Source organism: Vombatus ursinus, unplaced genomic scaffold (assembly GCF_900497805.2).
Source record: "Vombatus ursinus unplaced genomic scaffold, bare-nosed wombat genome assembly UNPS02014825.1, whole genome shotgun sequence".
Lineage (NCBI taxonomy): Eukaryota > Metazoa > Chordata > Mammalia > Diprotodontia > Vombatidae > Vombatus > Vombatus ursinus.
In genome coordinates, this window is record NW_020954603.1 from 6,162,861 (window position 1) to 6,185,573 (window position 22,713).

Below are 22,713 nucleotides of genomic sequence, written 5' to 3' on the forward strand. Positions count from 1 at the left end.
TCCCTTCTTTCTTCCCTCTTTCTTTTCTTTCCCTTCTTACCTCACTCCTTTCCTTCTTTCTTCCCTCCCTTCTTCCCTAGCCCCCTATTTTCTCCCTTCCCTCTTTCTCACACTCCCCACTTTCTTTTGTCTTTCCTTACTAGACCTTCTTACCTTCCTCCCTTTGTTTCATCATCTCTTTTCCTTTTTCCATCCTGCTTTCACTCCCTCCTTCTATTTTTTTGTCTTTCCTTCTCTTCTTGTCTTCCTTCCTCCCTCCCTCCCTTCCTTTTCTTTCTTCTCTCCTGCTTTTCTTCTGTTCCTCCTTCCTGAATTCAACAAATGTTTCTTAAATGCTTACAGTGTGCCAGGCACTGTGCTAAGAGGGGGCTAGGGATATAAAGCCAAAAATGAAACATTCCTGCCTTCTTTCTTCTGGCTGCTGAGAAAGCTCACCAGACTAATTTGACTGAATTCAAACCCAGAACCTAATTTGATCCTTCCAGGAGGCACAGGGTGAGAAGGCAGGACACCAAGATTCCAGGTTTGGCACCACCACAAACTCACGTGTTAGTCAATCAACCTCTCAGGCTCAGAATATCAGAGCTGGGAGGGACCTTGGAGACCATCTAGCCTTTTGTAGGTGGAGAAACTGAGGCCCAGAGAGCCAAAGGGATTTGTCCAAGGTCACCCAGTGAGTCAGTAGCAGGGCCAGGACAGGACTTCAGGCTCCTGATTGGGAGCTCAGTATTCTTTCCACACATCACTGGGTTTTGCACTGAAGGAAGTGCGGGGGGGGGGGGGGGGGTTATCCCCTTTTTTATCTTTCAAATTGGGACAATACTTGTCTCACATTTCCTCCCAGGTGAGGTTCAAATAGCCAGGAAAGCTAGCAACAGGCGAAGTAGCCTTATGCAACTGCAGAGGATTCTAGTGGTGATTTGGCGGCACCGTTTGGTTTTTAACTTTGTACATTTGCAAAACAACTCCTGTGGTCAGGTTGGTGGGAATCCATTCATTCATTCCACTGAGTCAACAAAGCATCCACTATCCCAACTGTGGATACTAGGTACTGACATGAGCGAGGTTAGTCTCTTTTGGTGATAGAGGAAACTGAGGCACAGCAGGGAAGCGACTTGGTTAGCCCCACTCTCAATGACTTTGTTGAAATATATCTGGAAAGAATAATGAGCTAGGAATCTGGAAATCATGGGATCATAGATTTAGAACTAGAAAGGACCTTTGAGGTCATTGGTTCCAATCTCTTTGTTTTACAAATAAGGAAATAGAGGCATAAAGAGGTTAAAGTGACTTCCCTAGGGTCACACAACTAGTAAATGTTTGAGTCAGGATTTGAATCCAGACTTTGCTGATTTCAAGTCAATTGCCGACAGCTCAATGTGTGACTTTTCTCCAGGCGCTTAATCTCTCTGTCTCCATTTCCCCATTCATCAAACAAATCATGCTTGTCTTACCTACCCTGCAAGACTGCTGTAAAAACCAAATGTGAAAATGTTTGATGATTGGGGGATGGGGGGAGTGATGTCATCAGAGATCCCATGGGTTTGACGATCATCTCTATGCAAATGGCTCCCCAGACTACATAGCCAGCCCTAACTTCTCTCCTGATACTTCTGCATCACCACCTGCCTTCCTGACATCCCCTCCATGTCCCTTAGGCATCTCAAACTCAACGCCCAAAAGGGAACTCGTCATCTTCCTCCCAAGATCCATCCCTCTCCCTAACTTCCCTATTTCTATGAAAGGCACCAGATTCACAGTCTCGGAGTCACCCTTCCCCCTTTCCCTCTCCCTTGTTTCCAGATCCAATCAATTGCCAGTTCCTATCAAATCCCCTTCAATAATATTTGCATCTACCCCCTTTTCTCCACTCACAGCCACCACCCTCACCATCAGCTCAGTCCTTCACCATCTCTTTCCCGGACTATTGCAATAGTCTCCTAATTCTTCTCCCTGCTTCCATCCTTTCCCCATCTCTGATCCATCCTCCACTCATCTGTCAAAGTAATATTCCTTAAGTATCAATCTGCACATGTGGATCCCCTACTCAAAAATCTTAGTGGCTTCCTATTGCCTCTAGGCTGAGATTCAAACTCTTAAACCAGGGATTAAAAGGCCCTCCACAGTCTGCCTCCCCACCTCACCTCCCAGCTTTCTTTGGTGTTATTTTCTTTCACACAATCCACATTTCTGCCAAACCGGATGACTATGTATACCTTGAATCTGAGGCTCCATCTCTCACCTCCATACACTCAGGGCTTCCATCAAGGCTCAACTCAGATGCCACCGGCTTCATCCCTTTCCACTTTCCTGGATGTTAAGGCTCTTGTCCTCTTCAGTTCCCTTGGATCATCCTTTTATGAACGTTGTCTCCTCCAGTAGAACGTAAGCTCCTTGAGGACAAGGACTATTGAACATCTTTGTAGCCCAGATTCTAGCACAGTGCCTGGGCACAATCATCTTTCATCACATTCATATACCATAACTTGTTTAGCCATTCCCCATTTGATAGGCATCCCTTCAATTTTCAATTATTTACCATTACCAAAAGAACTGCTATAAATATGTTTGTCCAGATAGGTCCTTTTCCTCTGTCTTTGATCTCTTTGGTGTAGATAACTGACATCTGTTAGTAGTTTTTAAGGTGTGCAAAGAGCTGTACACACAGTGTTTCATTTGACCTTCCTATTAACCTTCTGAGGTAGGTACAACAGGTACCTCTCCCCACTTTACAGATGAAGAAACTGAGACTCAGCTGAGTTAGGAGACTTGCCCGTGGTCACTCAAGCTCCTTGAGGACAAGGACTGTTGAACACCTTTGTAGCCCAGAACGTAGTGCAGTGCCTGACACACAGCAGCTGCTTAGTAAATATTTGTTGAATTCAGCGGAACTTAATCTGATTCTGAATTGAAACATTCTCTTCCTCCCCATCCTCCCACCTCCGCTCTGAGACCCAGCAGAATGAATCTCTCCCCTTGTTCACATGATGCCCCTGCAGAAGGGATGACATTACTCATAGAGTCAGAGCTTTAGAATTCAAAAAGACCCCAGAGACCATCTGGGCCAAACCATGAGGTCTATCTTGTCCAAGGTGAATTAAAGCCAAGTGGACCAATCCCATCTTGTGACTAAATCTGGCATTCCTTCTGCTGGACTGGGCTCAAATATAGCAACTATGCCCTCCCCTCCCCACCACCCACCCAAGGCTTCTCTCCTCCAAGACTGTCAACCTCTTTATATATACTTTGGTTTCTAGCCCCCACCTTCCTCCAGACCCATTCTAGTTTGTCTATAGAAATCCTTTTGAAAACATGGCTCCCAGAAGGGGACACAAGATGCCAAGGTGGGCCTAACCAAGGCAGAGAGTAGCAGGATCATCACTTCCTTGGGGACAAGGGCTTTTGTTTTTGAATCCCAATGCCCAGCACTGCACCTGGCACAAAGCAGGAACTGGATAAATTTTTGTCATTGAGTTTACGAAATGAAATAGTGGAATCTAGGGCAGCGAGGTGGTGAAGTGGGTAGGGTGCTGGGCCTGGAGTCAGGAAAATCTGAGTTCAAATATGGCCTCAGATACTTACTAGCTATGTGACCCTGGGCAAATCACTTAACCTCTGTCTGCCTCAGTTCCCTCATCTGTAAAATGGGGATCATAATAGCACTTGACTCCCAAGGTTGTTGTGAGGGTCAAATGAGATAATAATTATAGAGCACTATATAAATGTTAGCTATGATTTACTATGATTATTATTTTCTTAGTCTAGAAAACTAACTCTACAATTCTGAAATAATAGATGTTTGTTGACCTGGAATCTCAGATTTCCTTCAAGGATTAGCTCAAATACCCCCCTTATATATGAGGCCTATCTTAATTCTGCCTCCTCCACACCCCCAATTACTTTGTACGTATTCTATATTTATTCTGTATCTGCTGCTTCCTCTCAATAGACTAAGTTTCTTAAGGGCAAGAATGCTTTCTTGCTTTCTTCCTTCCTTCTCTTCCTTTCTCTCCCCCTCTCTTTCTTTCTTCCTCCTCTCCTCTCCTTCCTTTCTTTCCTTCTTCCTTTCTTCCTTCCTTTTTTCCCTCCCTCTTTCTTTCCTTTCTTCCTTCCCCCTTCCTTCCTTCCTTCCTTCCTTCCTTCCTTCCTTCCTTCCTTTCTTTCTTTCTTTCTTTCTTTCTTTCTTTCTTTCTTTCTTTCTTTCTTTCTTTCTTTCTTTCTTTCTTGTCTTTGTATTTCTAGCATCTACCACAAGTACTTAATAAGTACTTGTTGAATGAATAAAAGATTTGAAATTGATTCTCAAAATTGGATGGGCATGTCATAATAGATAGACAACTATTGGACTTGGAGCAGGAAGATCTTGGTTCAAATCCCACCTCAGGTACTTAGTGACTGGGTAACTTTGGGCAAACCTCTTCACTTCTCTGGACCTCAGTTTCCTCACTTGTAAAATGAGAGTTATTCTAGATGGCCTCTAAAGTCCCTTTCACAGCTCCAAATCTATGATCCTTTAAATCCATCCTCCCTGGCCTTCCCCCATTCCACTCTCTGTGTACATCTCTTTATAAAGATTCATGTTAATGCCAAATAATTCCGAGAATGGAGGTACAGTTTTTTTTTTTTAATCGGGGCACTGTTTTGGTTAGGATAAAGAAAGATAAGTATATGTTTTAAATTGGTGTTGGAGGTGTTACCAATGACATACGACCCTGGATAAATTCTTCACCCTCTCTGGGCCTTCCATGAAAGGGTTAGATGAAGACAATGTCTAAGTCAGTTCAATTCAGTGAATATTTATTAAATGCCTGCTGTAAGCCAGGTCTAAGGCTCAGCACCAGGACTACGCAAATGAGACATGCCTGCCGTTGTCTGAACTGGACCTTCTTGGGACTGTCAAGAGGCAACTGAGAAGGGAGTGCCTTAAAGACATGAGGAAGGTCGAAAGGAGTGGCCTTCACAAGCACATGGAGTCCATTGTGGCTAGAATGTAGAGCGTATGAAGGCAAATGGAGGGAAAGAAGGCTGAAAAGCAGGTTGGAGGCAGATGATCAAGGGTCTTAAGTGGTAAGTTAGGGCACATGCATTTCATTCAATAGAGAAGAATACTTTGCCTGAATTTTAGCAAAATATTTGATGAAGTCTCTCATATTGTCCTTGTGGAAAGATGCAGAGACATGGACTAAACTGAAAATATACAGTTAAATGAATTTGTATTAGGTTGAATGGCCAGATCCAGAGAGTAGCTGATAATGGTTTGACATCAGATTGGATGGAGATCTGCAGTGGAGTACCCCAGGGATACTACTCGTACCTATGTTATTCAACATTTTTGTCAGTGATTTGGATAAATAATAGTGATAGGAAGCACCTGGATGATCCAGTGGATAAGGCAGTAAACTTGGAGTCAGGAAGACCTGAATTTAAATCCTGCCTCAGATTTTTAATAGCTAATATGTGCAACCCTCAGTAAGTCACTTAAACTCTCTCAGCCTCAGTTTATTCATCAGTAAATGGGATAATGATAGCACTGACCTCCCAGGGTTGTTGTGAATATCGAATAAGATAGTAATTTTAAAGAACTGATAATAGTGCCTGGAACACAGTAAGCATTATGTAAATGTTAGCTATTATTATTATTATTTATTATTAAAGTGCCATATATATACTAACTGTTAATAGTATGTGAAGTAATGCAATGTAATGTGATGTAATGTGAAGTAATGTAAAGTAATAATGTGAAGTAATTTTTTAAATTTTAATTTTTTTCAGTGGTCAAAAATCTGTTTTCTTTCTCTTCCATCTCCTCTCATTGGAAAAGAAAAGAAAAGAATAACCCTTGTAACAAGCATGCACAGTCAAAGAAAACAAATTCCCACATTGGCTGTGTCCAAAAAGTTTATGTCTCATTCTATACCCCAAGTCCATCCCCTCTCTACTAAAAAGTGTGTAACATGCTTCATCAAAGGTCCTCTGGTTAATCATGAGTGATCAGTGCATCCATCAGAGTTCTTGTCATTATTGTATACATTATTCCCCTTATCTGCTCACTTTATGTTGCATCAGTTCATACAAGTCTTCCCAGGTTTCTCTGAAATCAACCCCTTCATCATCTCTTACAGCACAATCATCTTCCATCACGTTCATATACCATAACTTGTTCAGTCATTCCCCAATCGATGGGCATCCCTTCAATTTCCAATTATTTACCATTACCAAAAGAACTGCTATAACTATGTTTGTCCAGATAGGTCCTTTTCCTCTGTCTTTGATCTCTTTGGTGTAGATAACTGACATTTGTTAGTAGTTTTTAAGGTGTGCAAAGAGCTTTACATACAGTGTTTCATTTGACCTTCCTATTAACCTTTTGAGGTAGGTACAACAGGTACCTATCCCCACTTTGCAGATGAAGAAACTGAGACTCAGCTAAGTTAGGAGACTTGTCCATGGTCACTCAGCCGTGTTGGAGTTGGGAGTGAAACATAGATCCTCCTGACTTTAAGTCTGATGCTCTATCCACTGAACTGTGCCATGTGCTCTTCCACTGAGAAGATGACACCAAGCTGGAGGGGACAGCAGAACAGACAGATGCTGGATCTAAAAGGATCTGACAGGCTGGATGGACCACTGGGCTAAATCTAATATAAAGAAATTGAATATCGATAAATGTAAAGTCTTATTCTTTACTGAGACAAAAAGTCCATTTCACAAGTACCAGCTGGGGGAGGCATGGATGGCCACCCAGCAAATCATCCAAAAGCAATCTCAGAGGTTCAGTGGACCACAAGCTCAATGTGAGTCAACAGCATGCCTGGTGGCCGAGAAAGCTGCATGAAGAAAGGCAGGACTTCCAGGAGTAAGGAGGTGACAGACAGTCCTACTGTCCTCTACTGTGCATTCAGCAATTATCCAAATAACTTTTTAAATTTTAATTTTTTCCAATGGTCAAAAATCTATTTTCTCTTTCCTACCTCCCCCCACAGGGGGGAAAAAACAAGGAAAAAAGAAAGAAAGAAAAACTCTTGTAACAAACATATTCAGTCAAACAAAACAAATTCCCTCATTGTCCCCCAGATCACCAAATACTATTCAGTGAATAGTAACTGACAATTATACTGGGTGTGTAATAAGTCTCAGTGTAATTTTAGACTGTTAAAGCTTAAAACTGAATTAGGACTTTTGGGACACGTTGTTGTTAAGTCTTCTCAGTCATGTCTGACTCTCCATGACCCCATTTGGGGTTTTCTTGGCCAAGAGACTGGAGTGGTTTGCCATTTTCTTTTCCAGCTTATTTTACACATGAGGAAACTGAGGCAAACAGGGTGAAGTGACTTGCCCAGGGTCACACAGCTAGTCAGTGTCTGAGACCAGATTTGCAATCAGGTCCTCTTGACTCCAGGGCAGGTGCTCTATTCACTGCACCACCCAGCTGCCTTGGGACACCCTATGTAGCACGTAAAGTACTGTCTCTCCATGATTTCGTTGGAACCTCACAACAATCCTGGAAGTTCAGGGCTACAGGCATCATTATCCCATTTGACAGATAAAGAAACTGAGGCTCAAATGAACTTGCTCTCAGTCATCCAGCTAGCTAAATGTCAGGAGTCTTTCTGATTCCAAGTCCAGCCTTCTCCCCAGGTCCTCTCAGTTCTGGGCATCCCATTTAGGGAAGGCATTGCTAAGCTGGAAAGTATCAAAGGGGGCCTAACCAGGGTAGTACCTTCATGTCATATGGGTCCAAGGATGTTTAACTGGGAAAAGCCAACTGTTGGGGGGACATGAGAGCTGCCTCCACGTATCTGAAGGGTTGTCTGTGGGAGACGGCTCAGTTTGGTGCTGCTTGGCCCCAGAGGGCAAGCCTCTGCTTTCCTCAGCTTGGAATGGGCTGCCTGGAGGCTGGCTTGGGGTGGGGGAGGGAGTGAAGGTTGGTTCCTAACAATGTGAGCTGCCTCAGGGTAGGATGGGCTGTGGGATAGGGGTCTGGGGAAGGGTCCCCATCCCAGCGGTCTTCAGGAAAAGGCAGCTGATCCCTTTTGGAAACTGTTATGGGGGAATCCCAATCAGGTACTGCTTAGGCTGGATGGACTCAGAGCTGCCTCTTTGCTCAGAGATTCTGTGATTCTGGGTTAGCGCAGCTTCCTGCTCAGTCACTGGCTGGATCAGCTAGATGGTTACTGAGGATCCTGTCAGCTTTCACTGCTTTGGAGCCAAGAAATGACTTGTTCAGACCTTAGGAAACCCAGGATCCCAAATCTTGGAAGAGATTGGGAAGAGATCTTGGCAACAAGAATTCCTTCTATGACCTACAACATCTGCATGAAGCAAATGTTTCCTGGGACCTGACTGTGTCCAGCTTGAGGTAATGGAAAGAGCATTGAGCGTTGGCCCAGCCATCCTGACTCAGCCACTTACTACTTACTTGTGTGACCTTGAGCAAGCCACTTCCCTCTATGGGCCTCAGTTTCCTCATCTGTAAAGTGGGAAGAATAACAATTGCACTGCTGAACTCACAGGAACATTATGAGGCACCAACATCCCCCAGAGTGGGGTTGTTGAGACAGTCATGGGAAATTCTAAGCCAGGAGGCCAAAGTTCACAATAAACACAAATCACAGAATCTTAGAATCAGAAGGGCCTTTCAGGGTTGTCTAATCTGATCTGTGTCTCCACAGGGTCCTCTCTCAACATTTCTGATGAGTCACCCAGCCTTTGTTTGCAGACCTCCAGGGATGGGGAACTTCCTGTCTTCCAAGGCAGCCCCTCCCCCTTTAGGGTAGGGAGAAGCCTGGGGGGTGTTGTGAAGGATGGCTTGAGGAAGGAGCAGATAGAGAGACCAGTTAGTGGGGCAATGGGATTGTCCTGAGAAAAAGTCGTGTTGAATGAAGGTCCCCATTGGTCTTGTCATTCTATAACTGAGGCTATCAAAATATACAGTACGAAATGCCCATCTAACTTCCTTTCTTCTGTCTCCCTCTCAACCATCCTCTTCCCTGATGCTCCCCCATTATACCCCATAGAACCTCACCACCACCACCACTATCTTGACCCTTAACCATCACTTGCTGCAGACTCTCAGATGTTTGGGGCAAATGCAGCTGCTTCATGGGAAGAATGGGGAACCACTCTTAGCCTCTCAGGCCCCCTTACAGCTGGAAATTGTCCTTCCAGGGTCTTTCTGAGAGCTTTGCCTGGTACTTGTCCCAGGCAAGGTGGGCTGTGAGCAGTCTGAGATAGAATTACATGCTAATGACCTTCTTCCTACCCTACAATATATCCATCCTTCAAACTCAGGAAGGAACATGAATTAATCTTGGGCCATGGGCACTGTGCTTGGGGCCAGAGGCATGAAGATCAAAAATGGTGGAGTCTTTGCCCTCAGAGATGGCAGGGAGAGAGCATAGTATAACATTTACAGGGGCCCAAAATTCTACAAGATCCACCATGATGATGGGGAAGGAAAAAATCCAGACAAGGTGCCTGAGGGAAAATTGAGGAAGGAGGAAGAGCCAGTGAGGAGGGAAATCGGGGAAGGCTTCATAGAATAAAGGCTCCTGAGCCAGAAATTGAAGGGAAAGAAGGGTTGTGAAGGGCAGGGAAGAGGAAGGAGTATGTTCCAAGCATGGGAGATGTCCCTGTGAAGTCACAGAGGGAAGCGATGGCAGGGCAAGATCAGGGAATAGCCTGGAAGACACAGGCAGGGAGAAATAAAGCTAGAAAGGTATATTGGAATCCGGTTACGGAGGGTCAGGCTAAGGAATTTATATTTTTAATCCTGTAGGCAATAGGGAGCCACTGGAGATTCTTGAGCTGGGGAATGACATGGTTGGACCTAGAGTGTAAGGAGCATGATTTAGGGAGCTGAGGGATGAATGAACTGAACAGTGAGACTGGAGGCAGAGAGGTTAGTTCAGAGGCTATGACCACAATACAGGTGAGAGGCTATGAGAACCTAAACTAGGATGGTGGCCATGTGACTGAAGAAAAGGTTCCGATCTTATAGAACTGGAAACGACAGGACTTAGCAACGATTGGATAAGGGTCCAGGTGGGGTGGGGAGGGGCAGGACTGGAACAGGTGGGGAGAGAGAGAAGAATCAAAGGTAGCTTCTATAGAACCAAAGAAGTTGGGAAGAGAGGACCAGGTTGGGGTTTTTTTGAGGGGAGGAGACTATAAGTAATGTTTTAAACAATCAAATGATCCAAGAATACATATTAAGCACCTACTGTATGCCAGGTACCCAGCTAAGTGGCAGGAAAATGAAACAATTGGCGTGCTGGGTTGAAGATGCCAGTGGGACAGCCAGGAGGTATGGGATGGAGGAGCGGAAGCCGGAGGACAGAATGGGTCTGGGCATGTGGACTTGGGGCTCTCGTTCTAGGACAAATATAATCCTAGACACTGAAGGTTCACTTCAGATCGAGGTAAGGAGAGACTCACTTCCCCCATCCCTCCACCCTTGAGCTGACCCACAGCAGAATGGGCTGTCTTGTAGTGAGTGCCCCATCACTGGACATATTCACACAGAAACTGCAGAACCACCTGCCAGGGAAGCTATGGAAGGTGATTCCTGCCCAACTCTGTAATTCCCCAGGAAATTGATAACAGCACTCAGTATTTTCCATAGCATTTAAACATCCATAATCACACACTGATCTCACAATGGCCCATTTTCCAGATGGAGAAACTGACCAAAGAGTAAAGTCCAGAGCTCCCTTCTTGGCTTCAGGGCTTAGCCCAGGGTCTCCTCGGGCTGGCGGCTTCCCCTACCTTCCTTCTTGGTTATAAACACTCCATTAAGGAGCTCTTTGCAAAGACATTAATTAACTTTCCTCCTGGGTCCTGAGGGAGAGAGTAGTAAGGTAGAATCTGCATTTATCTTAAGGGAACATCAATTCCATTCAATTAGATTAAAGTCAGTTCAGTTCCACTGACATTCGTTAAAGCTTGTGCCAGGTACTGTACCAGACTCTGGGAAAACAAAACCAATGGACAATTATTTATTTCATGCATTATGTGCCAGCTCTGGGGGTTCAAAGAAACACTAAACAATCTCTGCCCTCTGAGAGCTTGCATTTTACTAGAAGGATACAACATGTACCCACTTAAATACAAAACATGTCTATAAAAACAAAGACAAAGAAATTGGGGGGCAGAGAGATCAGGAGAGGTCTCTTATAGAAGGTGTGAACCCCAATTTATTCTAAGAAAGAGACAAACAAAATTGGGGTGCATGTGTCCATGGTTTAATTTCTCTCAAGCTGGCTTGACATGCAATTGCATGGGAGTTCAGTCCAAAACTGGGTCCCCCTAAGGGGCTAGTTTAGAACTGGCTCAGTTTGGGATTTTGAGGTGCAGCCAAATATGTCCTTCAAAGAATAGGTGTTCCCAAGGGGTGCCAATCAACCATGATTGGCCGACACACTGGGAGGTAGGTCATATCAAAATGAGGTCTTGAATATGTGCCTTAGATCACTCAGTCCACAGGGACTGATATCGCCCAACATCAAAGGAAATACCATCCCCATTCTTGGGAGTCTGTCTCCATCCAAACCTGAGCAGGATAAAATCAGTTCAGGCTAGGGTTGGATCTGACCAAGATGAGAAGATTCAATGCAATCTCATTATGAGAGGTGTCCTTCTGAACAACTTTGGCAGTGGGGAGCTCTGAGCCTCCAAGACACAGATTACCAAGAGAAATCATTTTTCACAAAGGTACCACCACCCAAACTGAGTCTTAAAGGAAGCTGAGGTATTCAAAGAAGTGGAGGCAAGGAAGAAATGGATGGCAGGTGTGAAGGACCACCTGGGCAAAGATGTGGAGAAGGGAGATGGGATACTGTGTAGGGAGCCTGCCCCAGGGAGCAGGCCATTTTGGCTGCCACGCTGAGTGAAGGGGAGGAATGTTGGATCAACTTCATGAGTTAGATTCTCATAACCAAGTCATGAAGTGACTTCTCCTGAAAGAGCCCTGGATTTGGAGTCTGAGGACCTGGGGCCTTCTTCTGCCACCTTCTTCCTATGTGACCTTCCCTGACGTGGGCCTCAGTTTCCTCAACTGTCAAAAATTAGAGGGTTCGACTAAATGATTTCAAAGGTCCCCGGCGGCTCCAAGTTTATGATCTCTGATATAACTTTTCCAGTAAAATTTCAGAACAGGTGAAGACTAGCAGAGGTATACCCCAAGTGATTCTTTTTTAAACAAGGATGGTCTGGCCATCTAAGTAAGCACGCTAGACAGCCATGCACAGAGCACAGCTAATGCTAACAACAGCCGAAGACCTTTTTAAGCCAACAGGGATCAACCCATAATTATTCACATTTCTCAAGGCCTTGATGTTTTGAGGTAATGTCATAGTAAAGAACTGGCCTCAGACCCAGGAAAACCTAAGTTCAAATCCAGCCTTTGACACATCCTGGCTGTGTGACCTTGGGCAAGTCATGTAACATCTGAGTGCTCCAGGGACTCTGTAAGACTAAAAGGTGTACAGAAGGTGCACACTTGCTTGGTGGAGGGAGTTTTCCCTCATGGGAGTTCTCTAAGCTGGTGAATCTCAGGGCCTTCCCTAATCTCTAATTCTAAGTCTTACTATGTGCTCTCCCTGCCACATCCCTGGGAGAGATTTTAAGGCCTCTGAGGTGGCTTGTACCTACTCACCCTCGCCTGTTTTGTGGCCTGGCATCAGGAATGCTGGTTTAGATCACAGGTACCATGCCAAAGATGGCTTCTCTGTCACCAGCAACTGGGGGCGCCATAGCGCATAGAGCGCTGGGCTTGGAACGAGGAAAATTCATCTTCCTGAGTTCAAATCTGGCCTCAGACACTTATTAGCTGTGTGTCCCTGGGCCAGTCACTTCACCCTGTTTGCCTCAGTTTCCTCATCTGTAAAATGAGCTGGAGAAGGAATGGCAAACTATTCCAGTATCTTTGCCAAGAAAACCTTGAATAAGGTCATGGAGAGTCAGACATGACTGAACAACGACCCTGGTATCAGAGTGGTGGGGGGGGCCACCATCCAGGGCTTATGGCACAGCCCGAGCACACACTGGGCCTTATCCTCCTGCTCTCCAGAAGCCAATGATGGTCACCCCAGCCCTCAATGAAACTGACCCTCTGGGCCCACTCAGCTTCCTACCGCACACCAGCAGCCAAACTGGCCTACTTACAACGATTCTCCATGAATGATATTTTTTTTTAAGGCAATTGGGGTTAAGTGACTTGCCCAGGGTCACACAGCTAGTAAGTGTCAAGTGTTTGGTCCGAGGCCGGATTTGAACTCAGGTCCTCCCGACTTCAGGGCAGGTGCTCCATCTGCTGCGCCACCTGGCTGCCCCTCACGAATGATATTTTTTGCCTGAGATGTCTCTCATGCCTGGAATGCTCTACTTCCTCACCTCTGCCAGCTCCTCCAAGAGGCTGTCCTCATTCCCACAAATATTAATGGGTCTCAGTTTGTTTTTTATGGGCCCTGTATCTACTTATCTCTAAACATGTTGTCTCTCCCAATAGATGTTTCATTTCTGTTTTTGTATCTTCAGAACCTTGGATAGTTCCTGGTATACAATAGGGGCTTAATAAATGCTTGCTGATTGAATGAGCCCGCTTTGAGCTCTGTCTCACCCGAACACAATGACAAATTACTCACAAGCACACAATGACAAATTCCTCACAAGCCCACGCTCCTTCTCACTGTCTTCAGAGGCTAGTTTCCACCAAGAGCTCTTTAACATCGTTACAGAAAGTACACCTCAATGTACCTTAAAGTGGGAGAGGGGAATAAGCATTTATATAGTGTCTGTTGTGAGCCAGGCACTGTGCTAAGGGCTTTCCAGATATTATCCCATTTGGTCTGGGCTGGGGATCACTATCTCATCTGAGTCCTTAAATAAGCCCAAGGTGGACTTGGCAGGGTGAGCAGCTGTGGCTCCTTCCTGTCTCCCACGATCAACTGTTTGCCTTTCACTAGGGCTCCCCCCCTCCCAGTGGATTGTGCAAAGATGATTATCTCCAATTTACTGATGAGGAAACTGAGGCTTAGGGAGAAGTGGCTTGCCTGGAGTTACAAAGCTCGTAAGTGTCAGAGGTCAGATTTGAAAGTGACCCCTGGGTGTGGTGATAAAAGTTAGGTTACAAGAATTGGTCTGGATATGCGACTGGGTGGGGGTAGAATGTGGAGCCCCATTGTTCTGTGAATGTGGCAGAATATAGTCAGAATTAGAGAATGCTTCTCCTGAATTTAGGTTTATGCCCTTCCTACCAAACCAGACTTCCCTAAAGGCTCAGGGTTTGTGCTTCAACTTTGAGATGAGACCCGAGAGTGAAATGAAAACATCTGAACATCTGAGCAGGTTCAGACCATGGGATCCCTAAAGTTCCTGGGCAGGAAGATGTCACAGACAAATAAGGAAGAACCCAAAAGGAGTAATTAAGGATGCCACCGGAGCTGATCTCATGATGCAGAGGCACGGAGGCCCAAATTTTTCTGTGTTCTCTGGGATTGACTGGGATTCTCAGGCAACTGTCAGTAGGGCCCAGCACCCAAGGCTTCCCCAGAGACTCACACAGCCCAGGAGAACAAGAACACAAAAACCTAGGGAAAGTAACTCAGAAAAAAGTGTTTTTTAATTTTAAAAAAAGAATAACTCAGGAACATCAGTGCCTGGTGCCACGGCAGGGGGCCCCACACAAATCCCCCAATCTAACTATCTCTCACTCTTTCTAGAATAATCAGTTCTGCAACCAGAGAACGATGGCCTAACTTCTTATAAATACTAACCCAGAGGTTCTTGTTCCCCCTACCTACAGCCACAGTGTGGAAGAAAGACTAATACTCTCATTCCGGCAATCGACGGCTTCTTCTGCCTTTCTGTCCCCATAGCTCCCTATCCTGCCTCCCTAATTATAGTATAGATGTGATTTCTCCTTACCTTGACCTTATTATAAAACACCTCTTCCACTTTCCCTTATTACCAGCTCAATCCATCAATAAATATTTATTAAGTGCCCACTACGTGCCAGGCACTGGCAAGAGAAATCCCTGCCCTCAAGGAGTTTACAATCTAAGCCCTTCGGCAGTTAAGCTGGGTAAATCAGTGTGACTAAATTCAATGATGTTTGAAAGTGCAGTTTCTCATTATATCCACGACTAAGGAATTTATGAACATTAGCTAGAAAAGCATGCCTTTTTCCTCATTTTGCTCGGCTCAATCTTGCAGGTCCCTCGCTGTCTCCTGTTTAAATCCCGATTCCTCTAGAACTGAAAACATCTTGGAAGGGATTAGCTGACAACCAGCAAGGCTTTCTAAGAACGGCATTCTGGAGGGTGGGGGATGGAAGGTGGATGGGAGACAGATTCTCGCCACTGTCTGCCACTTCCTCTTAGGTGTTTCAGCAATTAAGTGGCCTTCTTGTTTCCTCCCAAGCAGATGTTCTTTCAATCGAGAACATTTGCCACAGTTTGGAACATGCTGTCCTCAGTCCTGCATTGAACTTGACTTTGAAGCTCATTCTAAGTCATCAGACAGGCAGTCTTTCTGGGATCCAGCAACATTTCTTAGGCTCCTTGCCTTATAGACTAGCTCCACCTAGAAACAATCTCGAGTGGTCATGTGCTCTCTCCCCCTACCACTGAGCAAGGACCCAACCAACTGCTTAGCTTGTTTGAGACCCGGAGAGGTTGTGACTTGCACAAAGTATGTAGCATTTGAACCCAGGTCTTTTAACAACAACTCCTGTGGCATGGTGTTGGAGATGGAGTCTGGAGGACCTGAATTCAAATCCTGCCTTCCGAATTTACTAGCTGGGCAAGTCACTTGACCTCTCTGGGTCTCAGTTTTATCATCTGTAAAAAGAAGATAATAATGGCACCTACATCACAAAGTTGTTTAAGACTCAAGTGAGATAATATGTCAAGTACTTTGCAAAGCTTGAAGTATTAGAGAAACACTGCCTGTCATTAGTATTATTGCATCATTGTTGGTCAGTCCTTTCACTCATGCCCAACTCTCCATGACCCCATCTGGGGCTTTCTTGGCACAGATACTGGAGTGGTTTGCCATTTCCTTCTCCAGTTCATTTTACAGATGAGGAAACTAAGGCAAACAGGGTCAAGTGACTTGCCCAGGGTCACACAGCTAGTAAGTGTCTGAGGCTGGATTTGAACTCAGGTCTTCCTGACTCCAGGAGCCACCTAGCTGCCCATCATACTGCCTTGTTTTTCAGGAATCCCAGCGAAAATGGCCCTGTATTCAATCTGGCTAACTGGTGCTAATTTTCTCAAAAATGAAAGTCTTCCTAGCTGAAATCCCTCTTACTTCAGTTGGAACCTATATATGGCCTTATAGATGAAGACATGTCCAAACCTCAGCCAGTAGTTAAGTTAAGTAAGAGGGAGTGCTATGAGAACATTCTTGGAACCAATCACTTCCTTTCTGTGCTCAGTTTCCCCATCTGTCAAATGACAGGGTTGGAATCAATGGCCTCTAAGGTCTTAAATATCCTGTGATTTTCCCAAGTCAAAGCCCATACAACAATCATAGTCACAACCAGAATCTATTTTTTCTAGGAAATGGAGATCCCAAATCTTCAAGGCAATTCATTAGGCCAAGCTTCTTGGCTTCTGCTCACTCACTCAACACATATTTATTTAATAAAATACTTCCTGCCCTCCAGGAGCTTACATCTAGCTCAGGGAGTCAACAAATGCCCAGAAGAGTTTCTACAAATTCAGTCAAGATAAATCCAAGTTTGTTTTGGCAGGGAGGGCACGAGCAGCAGAGGTAGGTGGACTGCTCAAGAAAGGTTTCTTGAAAAAGACTTGTCATGTTTTTTGGTTTGTTTTGGTAAGGCAGTCGGGGTTAAGTGACTTACCCAGGGTCACACAGCTAGTAAGTGTCAAATGTCTGAGGCCAGATTTGAACTCAGGTCCTCTCTACTCCAAGGTCAAAGCTCTATCCACTGTGGCACCTATCTGCCCCTTGTCGTGTTCTTTGTACTCAGGCATTTCTTCTCTAAAACTGTAACTGTAAGAAAGACTGCAATCTGCATTAGGGAGAAAGACACTGCACTGACAGTCTCATGTGCAATCATAGGTCATCATCCAGGATTCTGATTCCAACTCCTGGATTAAGGTTGGGCCTGACCACCTCGGGTTCCAGGAGAGAGGCCTGGGCTACAGCTAGACAGAAGACTGAGTTCTCTTTGGGCCATCCCCACCTACACCCAATAAGTGTTTCTGCATTTTTGCTCTCTTTTGAATACTCTCCTCCCCTTCCCCTCCAACATCTGGCCCCACTCTACCCTCTAGTTTTGTGTCTGACCACCACCCTCCAGGAACCATAGGGCTCAGAGCCTCAAGGGACCTTAGAAACCATCTAGTCTAAACCTTTCGTGTTACAGAAAAGAGAATTGAGACCCTTGGTGAAAAACAAAACAAAACAAAACTAGTAAATAGCAGAACTGAGATTTAAACCTAGGTCTTCTGGGTGCCAGGTGCTAGAAATACAAATACAAAGACAAGAGTGAAACAGTCCCTTCAGTTCAATAAATATTTATTAAGCACCTACTATGTGCCAGACACTGGGCTAAGCACTGGGGATACAGATAAGAAAAAGAAAGACACCCTGCCTTCATCTAACCAGAGAATAGGATACACAAAAGAAAGCTAGAGAGTGGGAGCAGGGAATACCAGGGGATGCCCAGCATGGAGGCATCTTGTTCCGTGGAGTTGAGACCAAGCAGAATTGCTGTTGGAGAGTGTAGTGAGCTAGAAATCTAACTTGTGCCCTCTATAAAGGAAGGCTTTGGGAGGAGTTTAGTAGTTGAAACTTGGGTGCAAATGTATACAAGGCAAGCTGGGGAAGAGCATGAGCAATTGGGGAGATCAGGGAGGACTTTATCCAGCGGTATATTGGGACTTGTTTAACAACCAGCTCTTGGGGGCAGGGAATGTATACACCACACACTTTTAAGTTTAATTTGCATTATTAACATTTTCTCTATCACTTCCTTTAAGTCTAGACAATCAACAAAATAATAAATCAAGCCCCAATTTGCAGTGTTTGCCAATTTCTAGCATGTAAATGTTCACACTGAAAATTTAACAATCAGCTCTTAGAAGCACAGCTCTGGCTTCAAGCCCTGGTGAGGGGGTTGAATGAGCCTTAAAGGTAATTAGGAATTCTGAGGTGGTGAGAAAATGAATGCCAAGCCTGGAAAAGAGCCAGGGCAAAGACACAGAGATGGAAGGAATAGCAGGTGAACCATAGAGAGTGTGGAAGAGAGCAATGCGTCATGAGGCTGGTAAGGTAGGACAGAGCCCTGTTGTGAAGAGCTTTAAGTGGCCAGCAGAGGAGTGGATCCATAATCCGGGACTCCCTCTTCTCCATACCACCCAGAACGCCGACATCCATTATCCACTTTCGGAAGAAGTCATCTGGTCCCATTATTTCCCGTGCTCCTCCCCACAGCCCTCTGAAGTGAATAATGGAGGTATGATCTAAACTAAAATTTGAGGGTTTCTGCCCAAGGTCGCAAAAGAATGAAATGATGGGCAGAGCGGGAGGGGCAGCTCAGGCTTCCTGAAAGTCCAGGCGACACCATCCCAAGCTGCCTCCCCTGAGTTTCACTCAATCAGTCCTAATTAGGGACCCTCTTGGTGTCGGGCACCAAGGTAGGTGCTGGCTGAATGAATGGATGAGCATTCAATGCCTCCAGATGTAAGGAGTTCTGCCGTTATTTGGCTAATGTGCTTTTCAGAAGTGGGAAGCAGATATTGTCTGAATCGTCCCAGACTCCCAGCCTCGTGTATGCATAGGGAGGAGAGGACTGAGTGGTGGGTGCTTTACATGAGCACACTGCCTCTCGTTGCTAGGAAATGTGGCTCTGATTGCTGGTCTGGGGGAAAGAAAATAAATGGGAATATCGCCTTAATTGTCTTTTTGATGGCGATGGCTCTGTTCTGAGAAAAAAAAATGAAATGATTTGTCGTGCTTTGATAAATGCACAGGAGAGGATGCCCAAGGGCTCCCAAAGGGCAGAGATTGGGACTGTCTTTAGCCTCTTTTGTATCCCTAGCATGTGGCACAGTGCCCGTCACATAGTAGGCACATGATAAATGTTTATTGATTGATTGATGTGGCCATAGCACAGTGAATAGGGCAGGTTACTTTTATCTCCATTTCATGGATGGGAAAACTGAAGTACAAAGAAGTTTGCTTATTGTCATACTTCAAGGAACAAGGTTTCACTGATGGGAGTGCTCCCTCCATGGCCCCTGAAGGCTTCAAGAGACAATCTTCATGAGTTACTGTGGCTGAAAAAATCCATCCATGGTGCCTTCTGGTGGTGAGCCTCTCTGCCCTTGCTCTAGGACAGACACTCAGGTCTGTTGCTAGGCCTGCATTTGAACCCTTGTCAGTCGGTTAGAGCTTGAGTTCCACTGTCAGAGTCTTTGGGAACCCAGGGTCACTGCCATGGAACAATGTGACTTCAGCCCAGGGTCACTGCCAAGGAAGCTGCCCATAGTCACACAGCCAGGAGCGTATGGACAGCTTCCCTTTCCACAGAGCCCTTGAAGGCTTCCCTCAGAACTCTGCAAGAATGCGCAGTCCAACTGAACTTTGGGGACTTCGGGGGAATCTGGGGGCTTTGGACGCAAACTTCCCAGTACTCATATTTAATAGAAGACAGATTATTTTACAGATGAAGCAATGGAGACCCAAAAGCAGAGTCAATTTGGCGGACTAAGAGGAAGCAATTGAACCTAGCTCCCCACTATCCCTTCTCTACCCTGATCTAGAAAATGCACCAGACTCAATTCTAATCGGTGAGTCACTTTTCTAGCCCAGGGCAGCTTTATAAACTGAGGCCCAGAGGATGGAGGTAATTGCCCAGGGTCAGTAGGTCAGTCAGTTAGAAAAAGGAAAAACCTTCTGAGTCCCGAAGGAAGTCAGGGGGCTGAGGTAAGGATGGAGAGCATTCCAGGTATGGGGACAGGCAGTGTGTAAGGGAGGGGTCAGGGAATGGATCGTTGTGTGTGAGGAATAGCCGGGAGCTCTCACAGTGCCTGGGTGCTAGGCCTTGCCTGGAACTCCCCCTGCTCTGCCTGCACTGGGAGCTGGTGCCTTTCACTCAGCCACCTCTGGTCCTCTTTCTCCAGCATCGGTGCCCTGGTCGGCCTGTCCATAGCGGCTGTGGTCCTCCTGGCTTTTGTCATCACTGTCTGCGTGCTTTGTTTCGTCTTCATCAACTCCAAGCCCCCTGCCAAGCTGGACACGGGCTTAAGCTTACAGGCAGCAGGTAAGAGGCTCCTGGCCACCATCGGCAGCGCAGTCTGGGGCACTGGGTGGTACCTATCAATATAGGTAGGAGCTAGTGGGAGATGGGAGAAGAGGGAGGAGGTGGCCCATGTGAGAAAGTTCTGTTGAGCTTCTGGTCTATGAAAACCCCCAGATCTTTTTCACATGATGCGCCACATCTTACGTACTTATGTACTTGATTTTTTGAATCGAGTGCATGGTTTATGGGACAGCTAGATGGCACAGTGGATGGAGTGCTGGGCCTGGAGTCAAGAAGAATCCTCTTTCTGAGTTCAAATCCCGCCTTAGACACTTACTAGCTGTGTGACCCTAGGCAAGTCACTTAACCTTATTTGCCTCTGTTTCCTCGTCTATAAAATGAGCTAGAGAAGGAAATCGACAAACCACTCCAGTATCTTTGTCACAAGAATTTCAAAAAGGGTCACCAAGAGTCAGACACAACTGGAAAAAAAAAACCACACTCAACCACAACATATAGTTTGAACCCATCTTAATAGTTATCTCTAAATTCCACCTAATTTATTTGAGCCACAATTCCACATCTTTGGGGATCATAATTCTGTCAGCAACATGTGAGCTTTCCTTGCCAGTTCTGGGTAATCTAAAAATTTAATGAGGATGACATCTCTGCCTTCATCCAAATTTTTGGTAAAAAGTGTTGATGAAAATAGGGCCAAGGACAAACCCCTGGGCAAGTTTGAAGAGCAAAGGGCCACAAGCAGGAGGGTGAACTGTGCCCTGCAATATGCCCCCTCTCCCTCCCCAAACCACCCAGTATTTATTTTGCAAATATTTTCTACGTCCATCCTCAAAGAGCCGAAGCACACGTCCGACTCCACGAGAAGCAGCCCAATGTAGCAGACCAGAGGACTCCTCTGATCATCCCTGTTCCATGTAGATACATCGTCTCCCCCTATAGAATATAAGCTCCTTGTAGGCAGGAATTGTTTCATTTGGGGCTTTGTATCCCCAGTGCCTAGCACTGTGCCTGATATATTGTAGGTGCCTGTTGGTTGATTGAATAACTGATCGATTGATACACAGCCTTTCTCCTGAGCTGGAAGATGCTTGAAGCCCATAGAGAAATGTGGAAGATGAAGAAAAAGCCAAGTTATCTCAGTCTGGGAGATAATTATCTGGGGGCAGGCTATGCAGAGAGTAAATCATAGGTTTTGGAGCTGAAAGGGAGCTGAGAGCTGGAGTCTCAGGTAGTGAGTAGAGAACCTGAACCTGGAGTCTGGAAAACCTAGGTTTGAATCCCATTCTACTGCCCCAGTCCAGATATGGAAATACCAACTGTAGGGGCAGGTGGGGGGTGGGATAGTACCTGAAGTGGGAGGTCTGGAAACCAGTGGGGACTAGAACGGTTCCTAGGTCCTATGACGGACAAGTTCAGAACTCTCCGCTCCTGCCCTGAGATCCCGTGGATGGAGCCTTTCCACAAATGTGTAACCTTGGCATGGGGTTTGCTGTGTTTTTCAGACCCAGACCCCCCATCTTTGGAAGAGTCCAACCGGAGTGGTGTGGGAGCTGTGGGGCCCAACAGTCTCCGAAAGCATTTCTTGAACCCCCGACTGGACTGTGACCCGCAGGCCCCAGACCCTGACCGGCTCTTCCAGAGATGCTTCATTGCTGCAGTGACCACTCCAGATGCCCAGGGCCTCCCCTGAGGCCTGCTCAGAGGGTGCTATGTCCCTTCTCCTCACTGCCCCCCCACAATAGCTTCTATGCTGCCAACCCTGCCCAAGGTCTACTGCTGGGCCATGGCCTCTGCTGGCCAGGTACACCCACCCTGCTTGTTACCACTGCAGTTCCAATAAACTTTCCTGTTTGTCCATGTGTCCTCATGGGTGAATTTGCCTGTAGACTGCCCCAGATGGGAGACTGTCCTGTCTGATCCCAAGGTGAAATTGTGCTGCCCCATATCACAGAACCACTGAATGTTAGAGTTGGAAGGGGTCTCACTGGTCCCCATGTAGCCTTAATCCATACCTATAAAGTAATTCCTCTTATGGCCCATCCAGCAAGTGCTTATCCATCTCCTCCCAGCTAATAATCAACCCAACAGGGGCAGCCAGGTGGCACAGTGGATAGAGCACCGGCCCTGAGGCCAGGAGGACCTGAGTTCAAATCTGGCCTTAGACCAAACACTTAACACTTACTAGCTGTGCGACCCTGAGCAAGTCACTTAACCCCAATTGGCTAAAAAAAAAATCAACACAACATCATTATATTATATTATGGTTTACAAAACCCTTTACTTCCATTTCAACCTCACAGCAACCTGGTGAGATGGGTACTATAGAACATTATTATCCCCATTTCACAGATGAGGAGACTGAGGACCAGGGACGTGAAGAAATTTGCCCAAGGGCACACAATTAGTCAGTGGCAGTG

General features: G+C 45.7%; 1 protein-coding gene across 1 annotated transcript in view; it reads left to right on the forward strand.

Moving 5' to 3' along the window:
- The window catches only part of SHISAL2A (shisa like 2A), a 22,648-nt gene extending 662 nt beyond the window's left edge, over positions 1 to 21,986 (forward strand). Inside the window, exons 2-3 of the mRNA XM_027837975.1 lie at positions 20,157 to 20,296; positions 21,799 to 21,986. Coding sequence (XP_027693776.1) covers positions 20,157 to 20,296; positions 21,799 to 21,986 — 328 coding nt within the window. The remainder of the gene's footprint in view (positions 1 to 20,156; positions 20,297 to 21,798) is intronic.
- Positions 21,987 to 22,713: the final 727 nt, after the last annotated feature.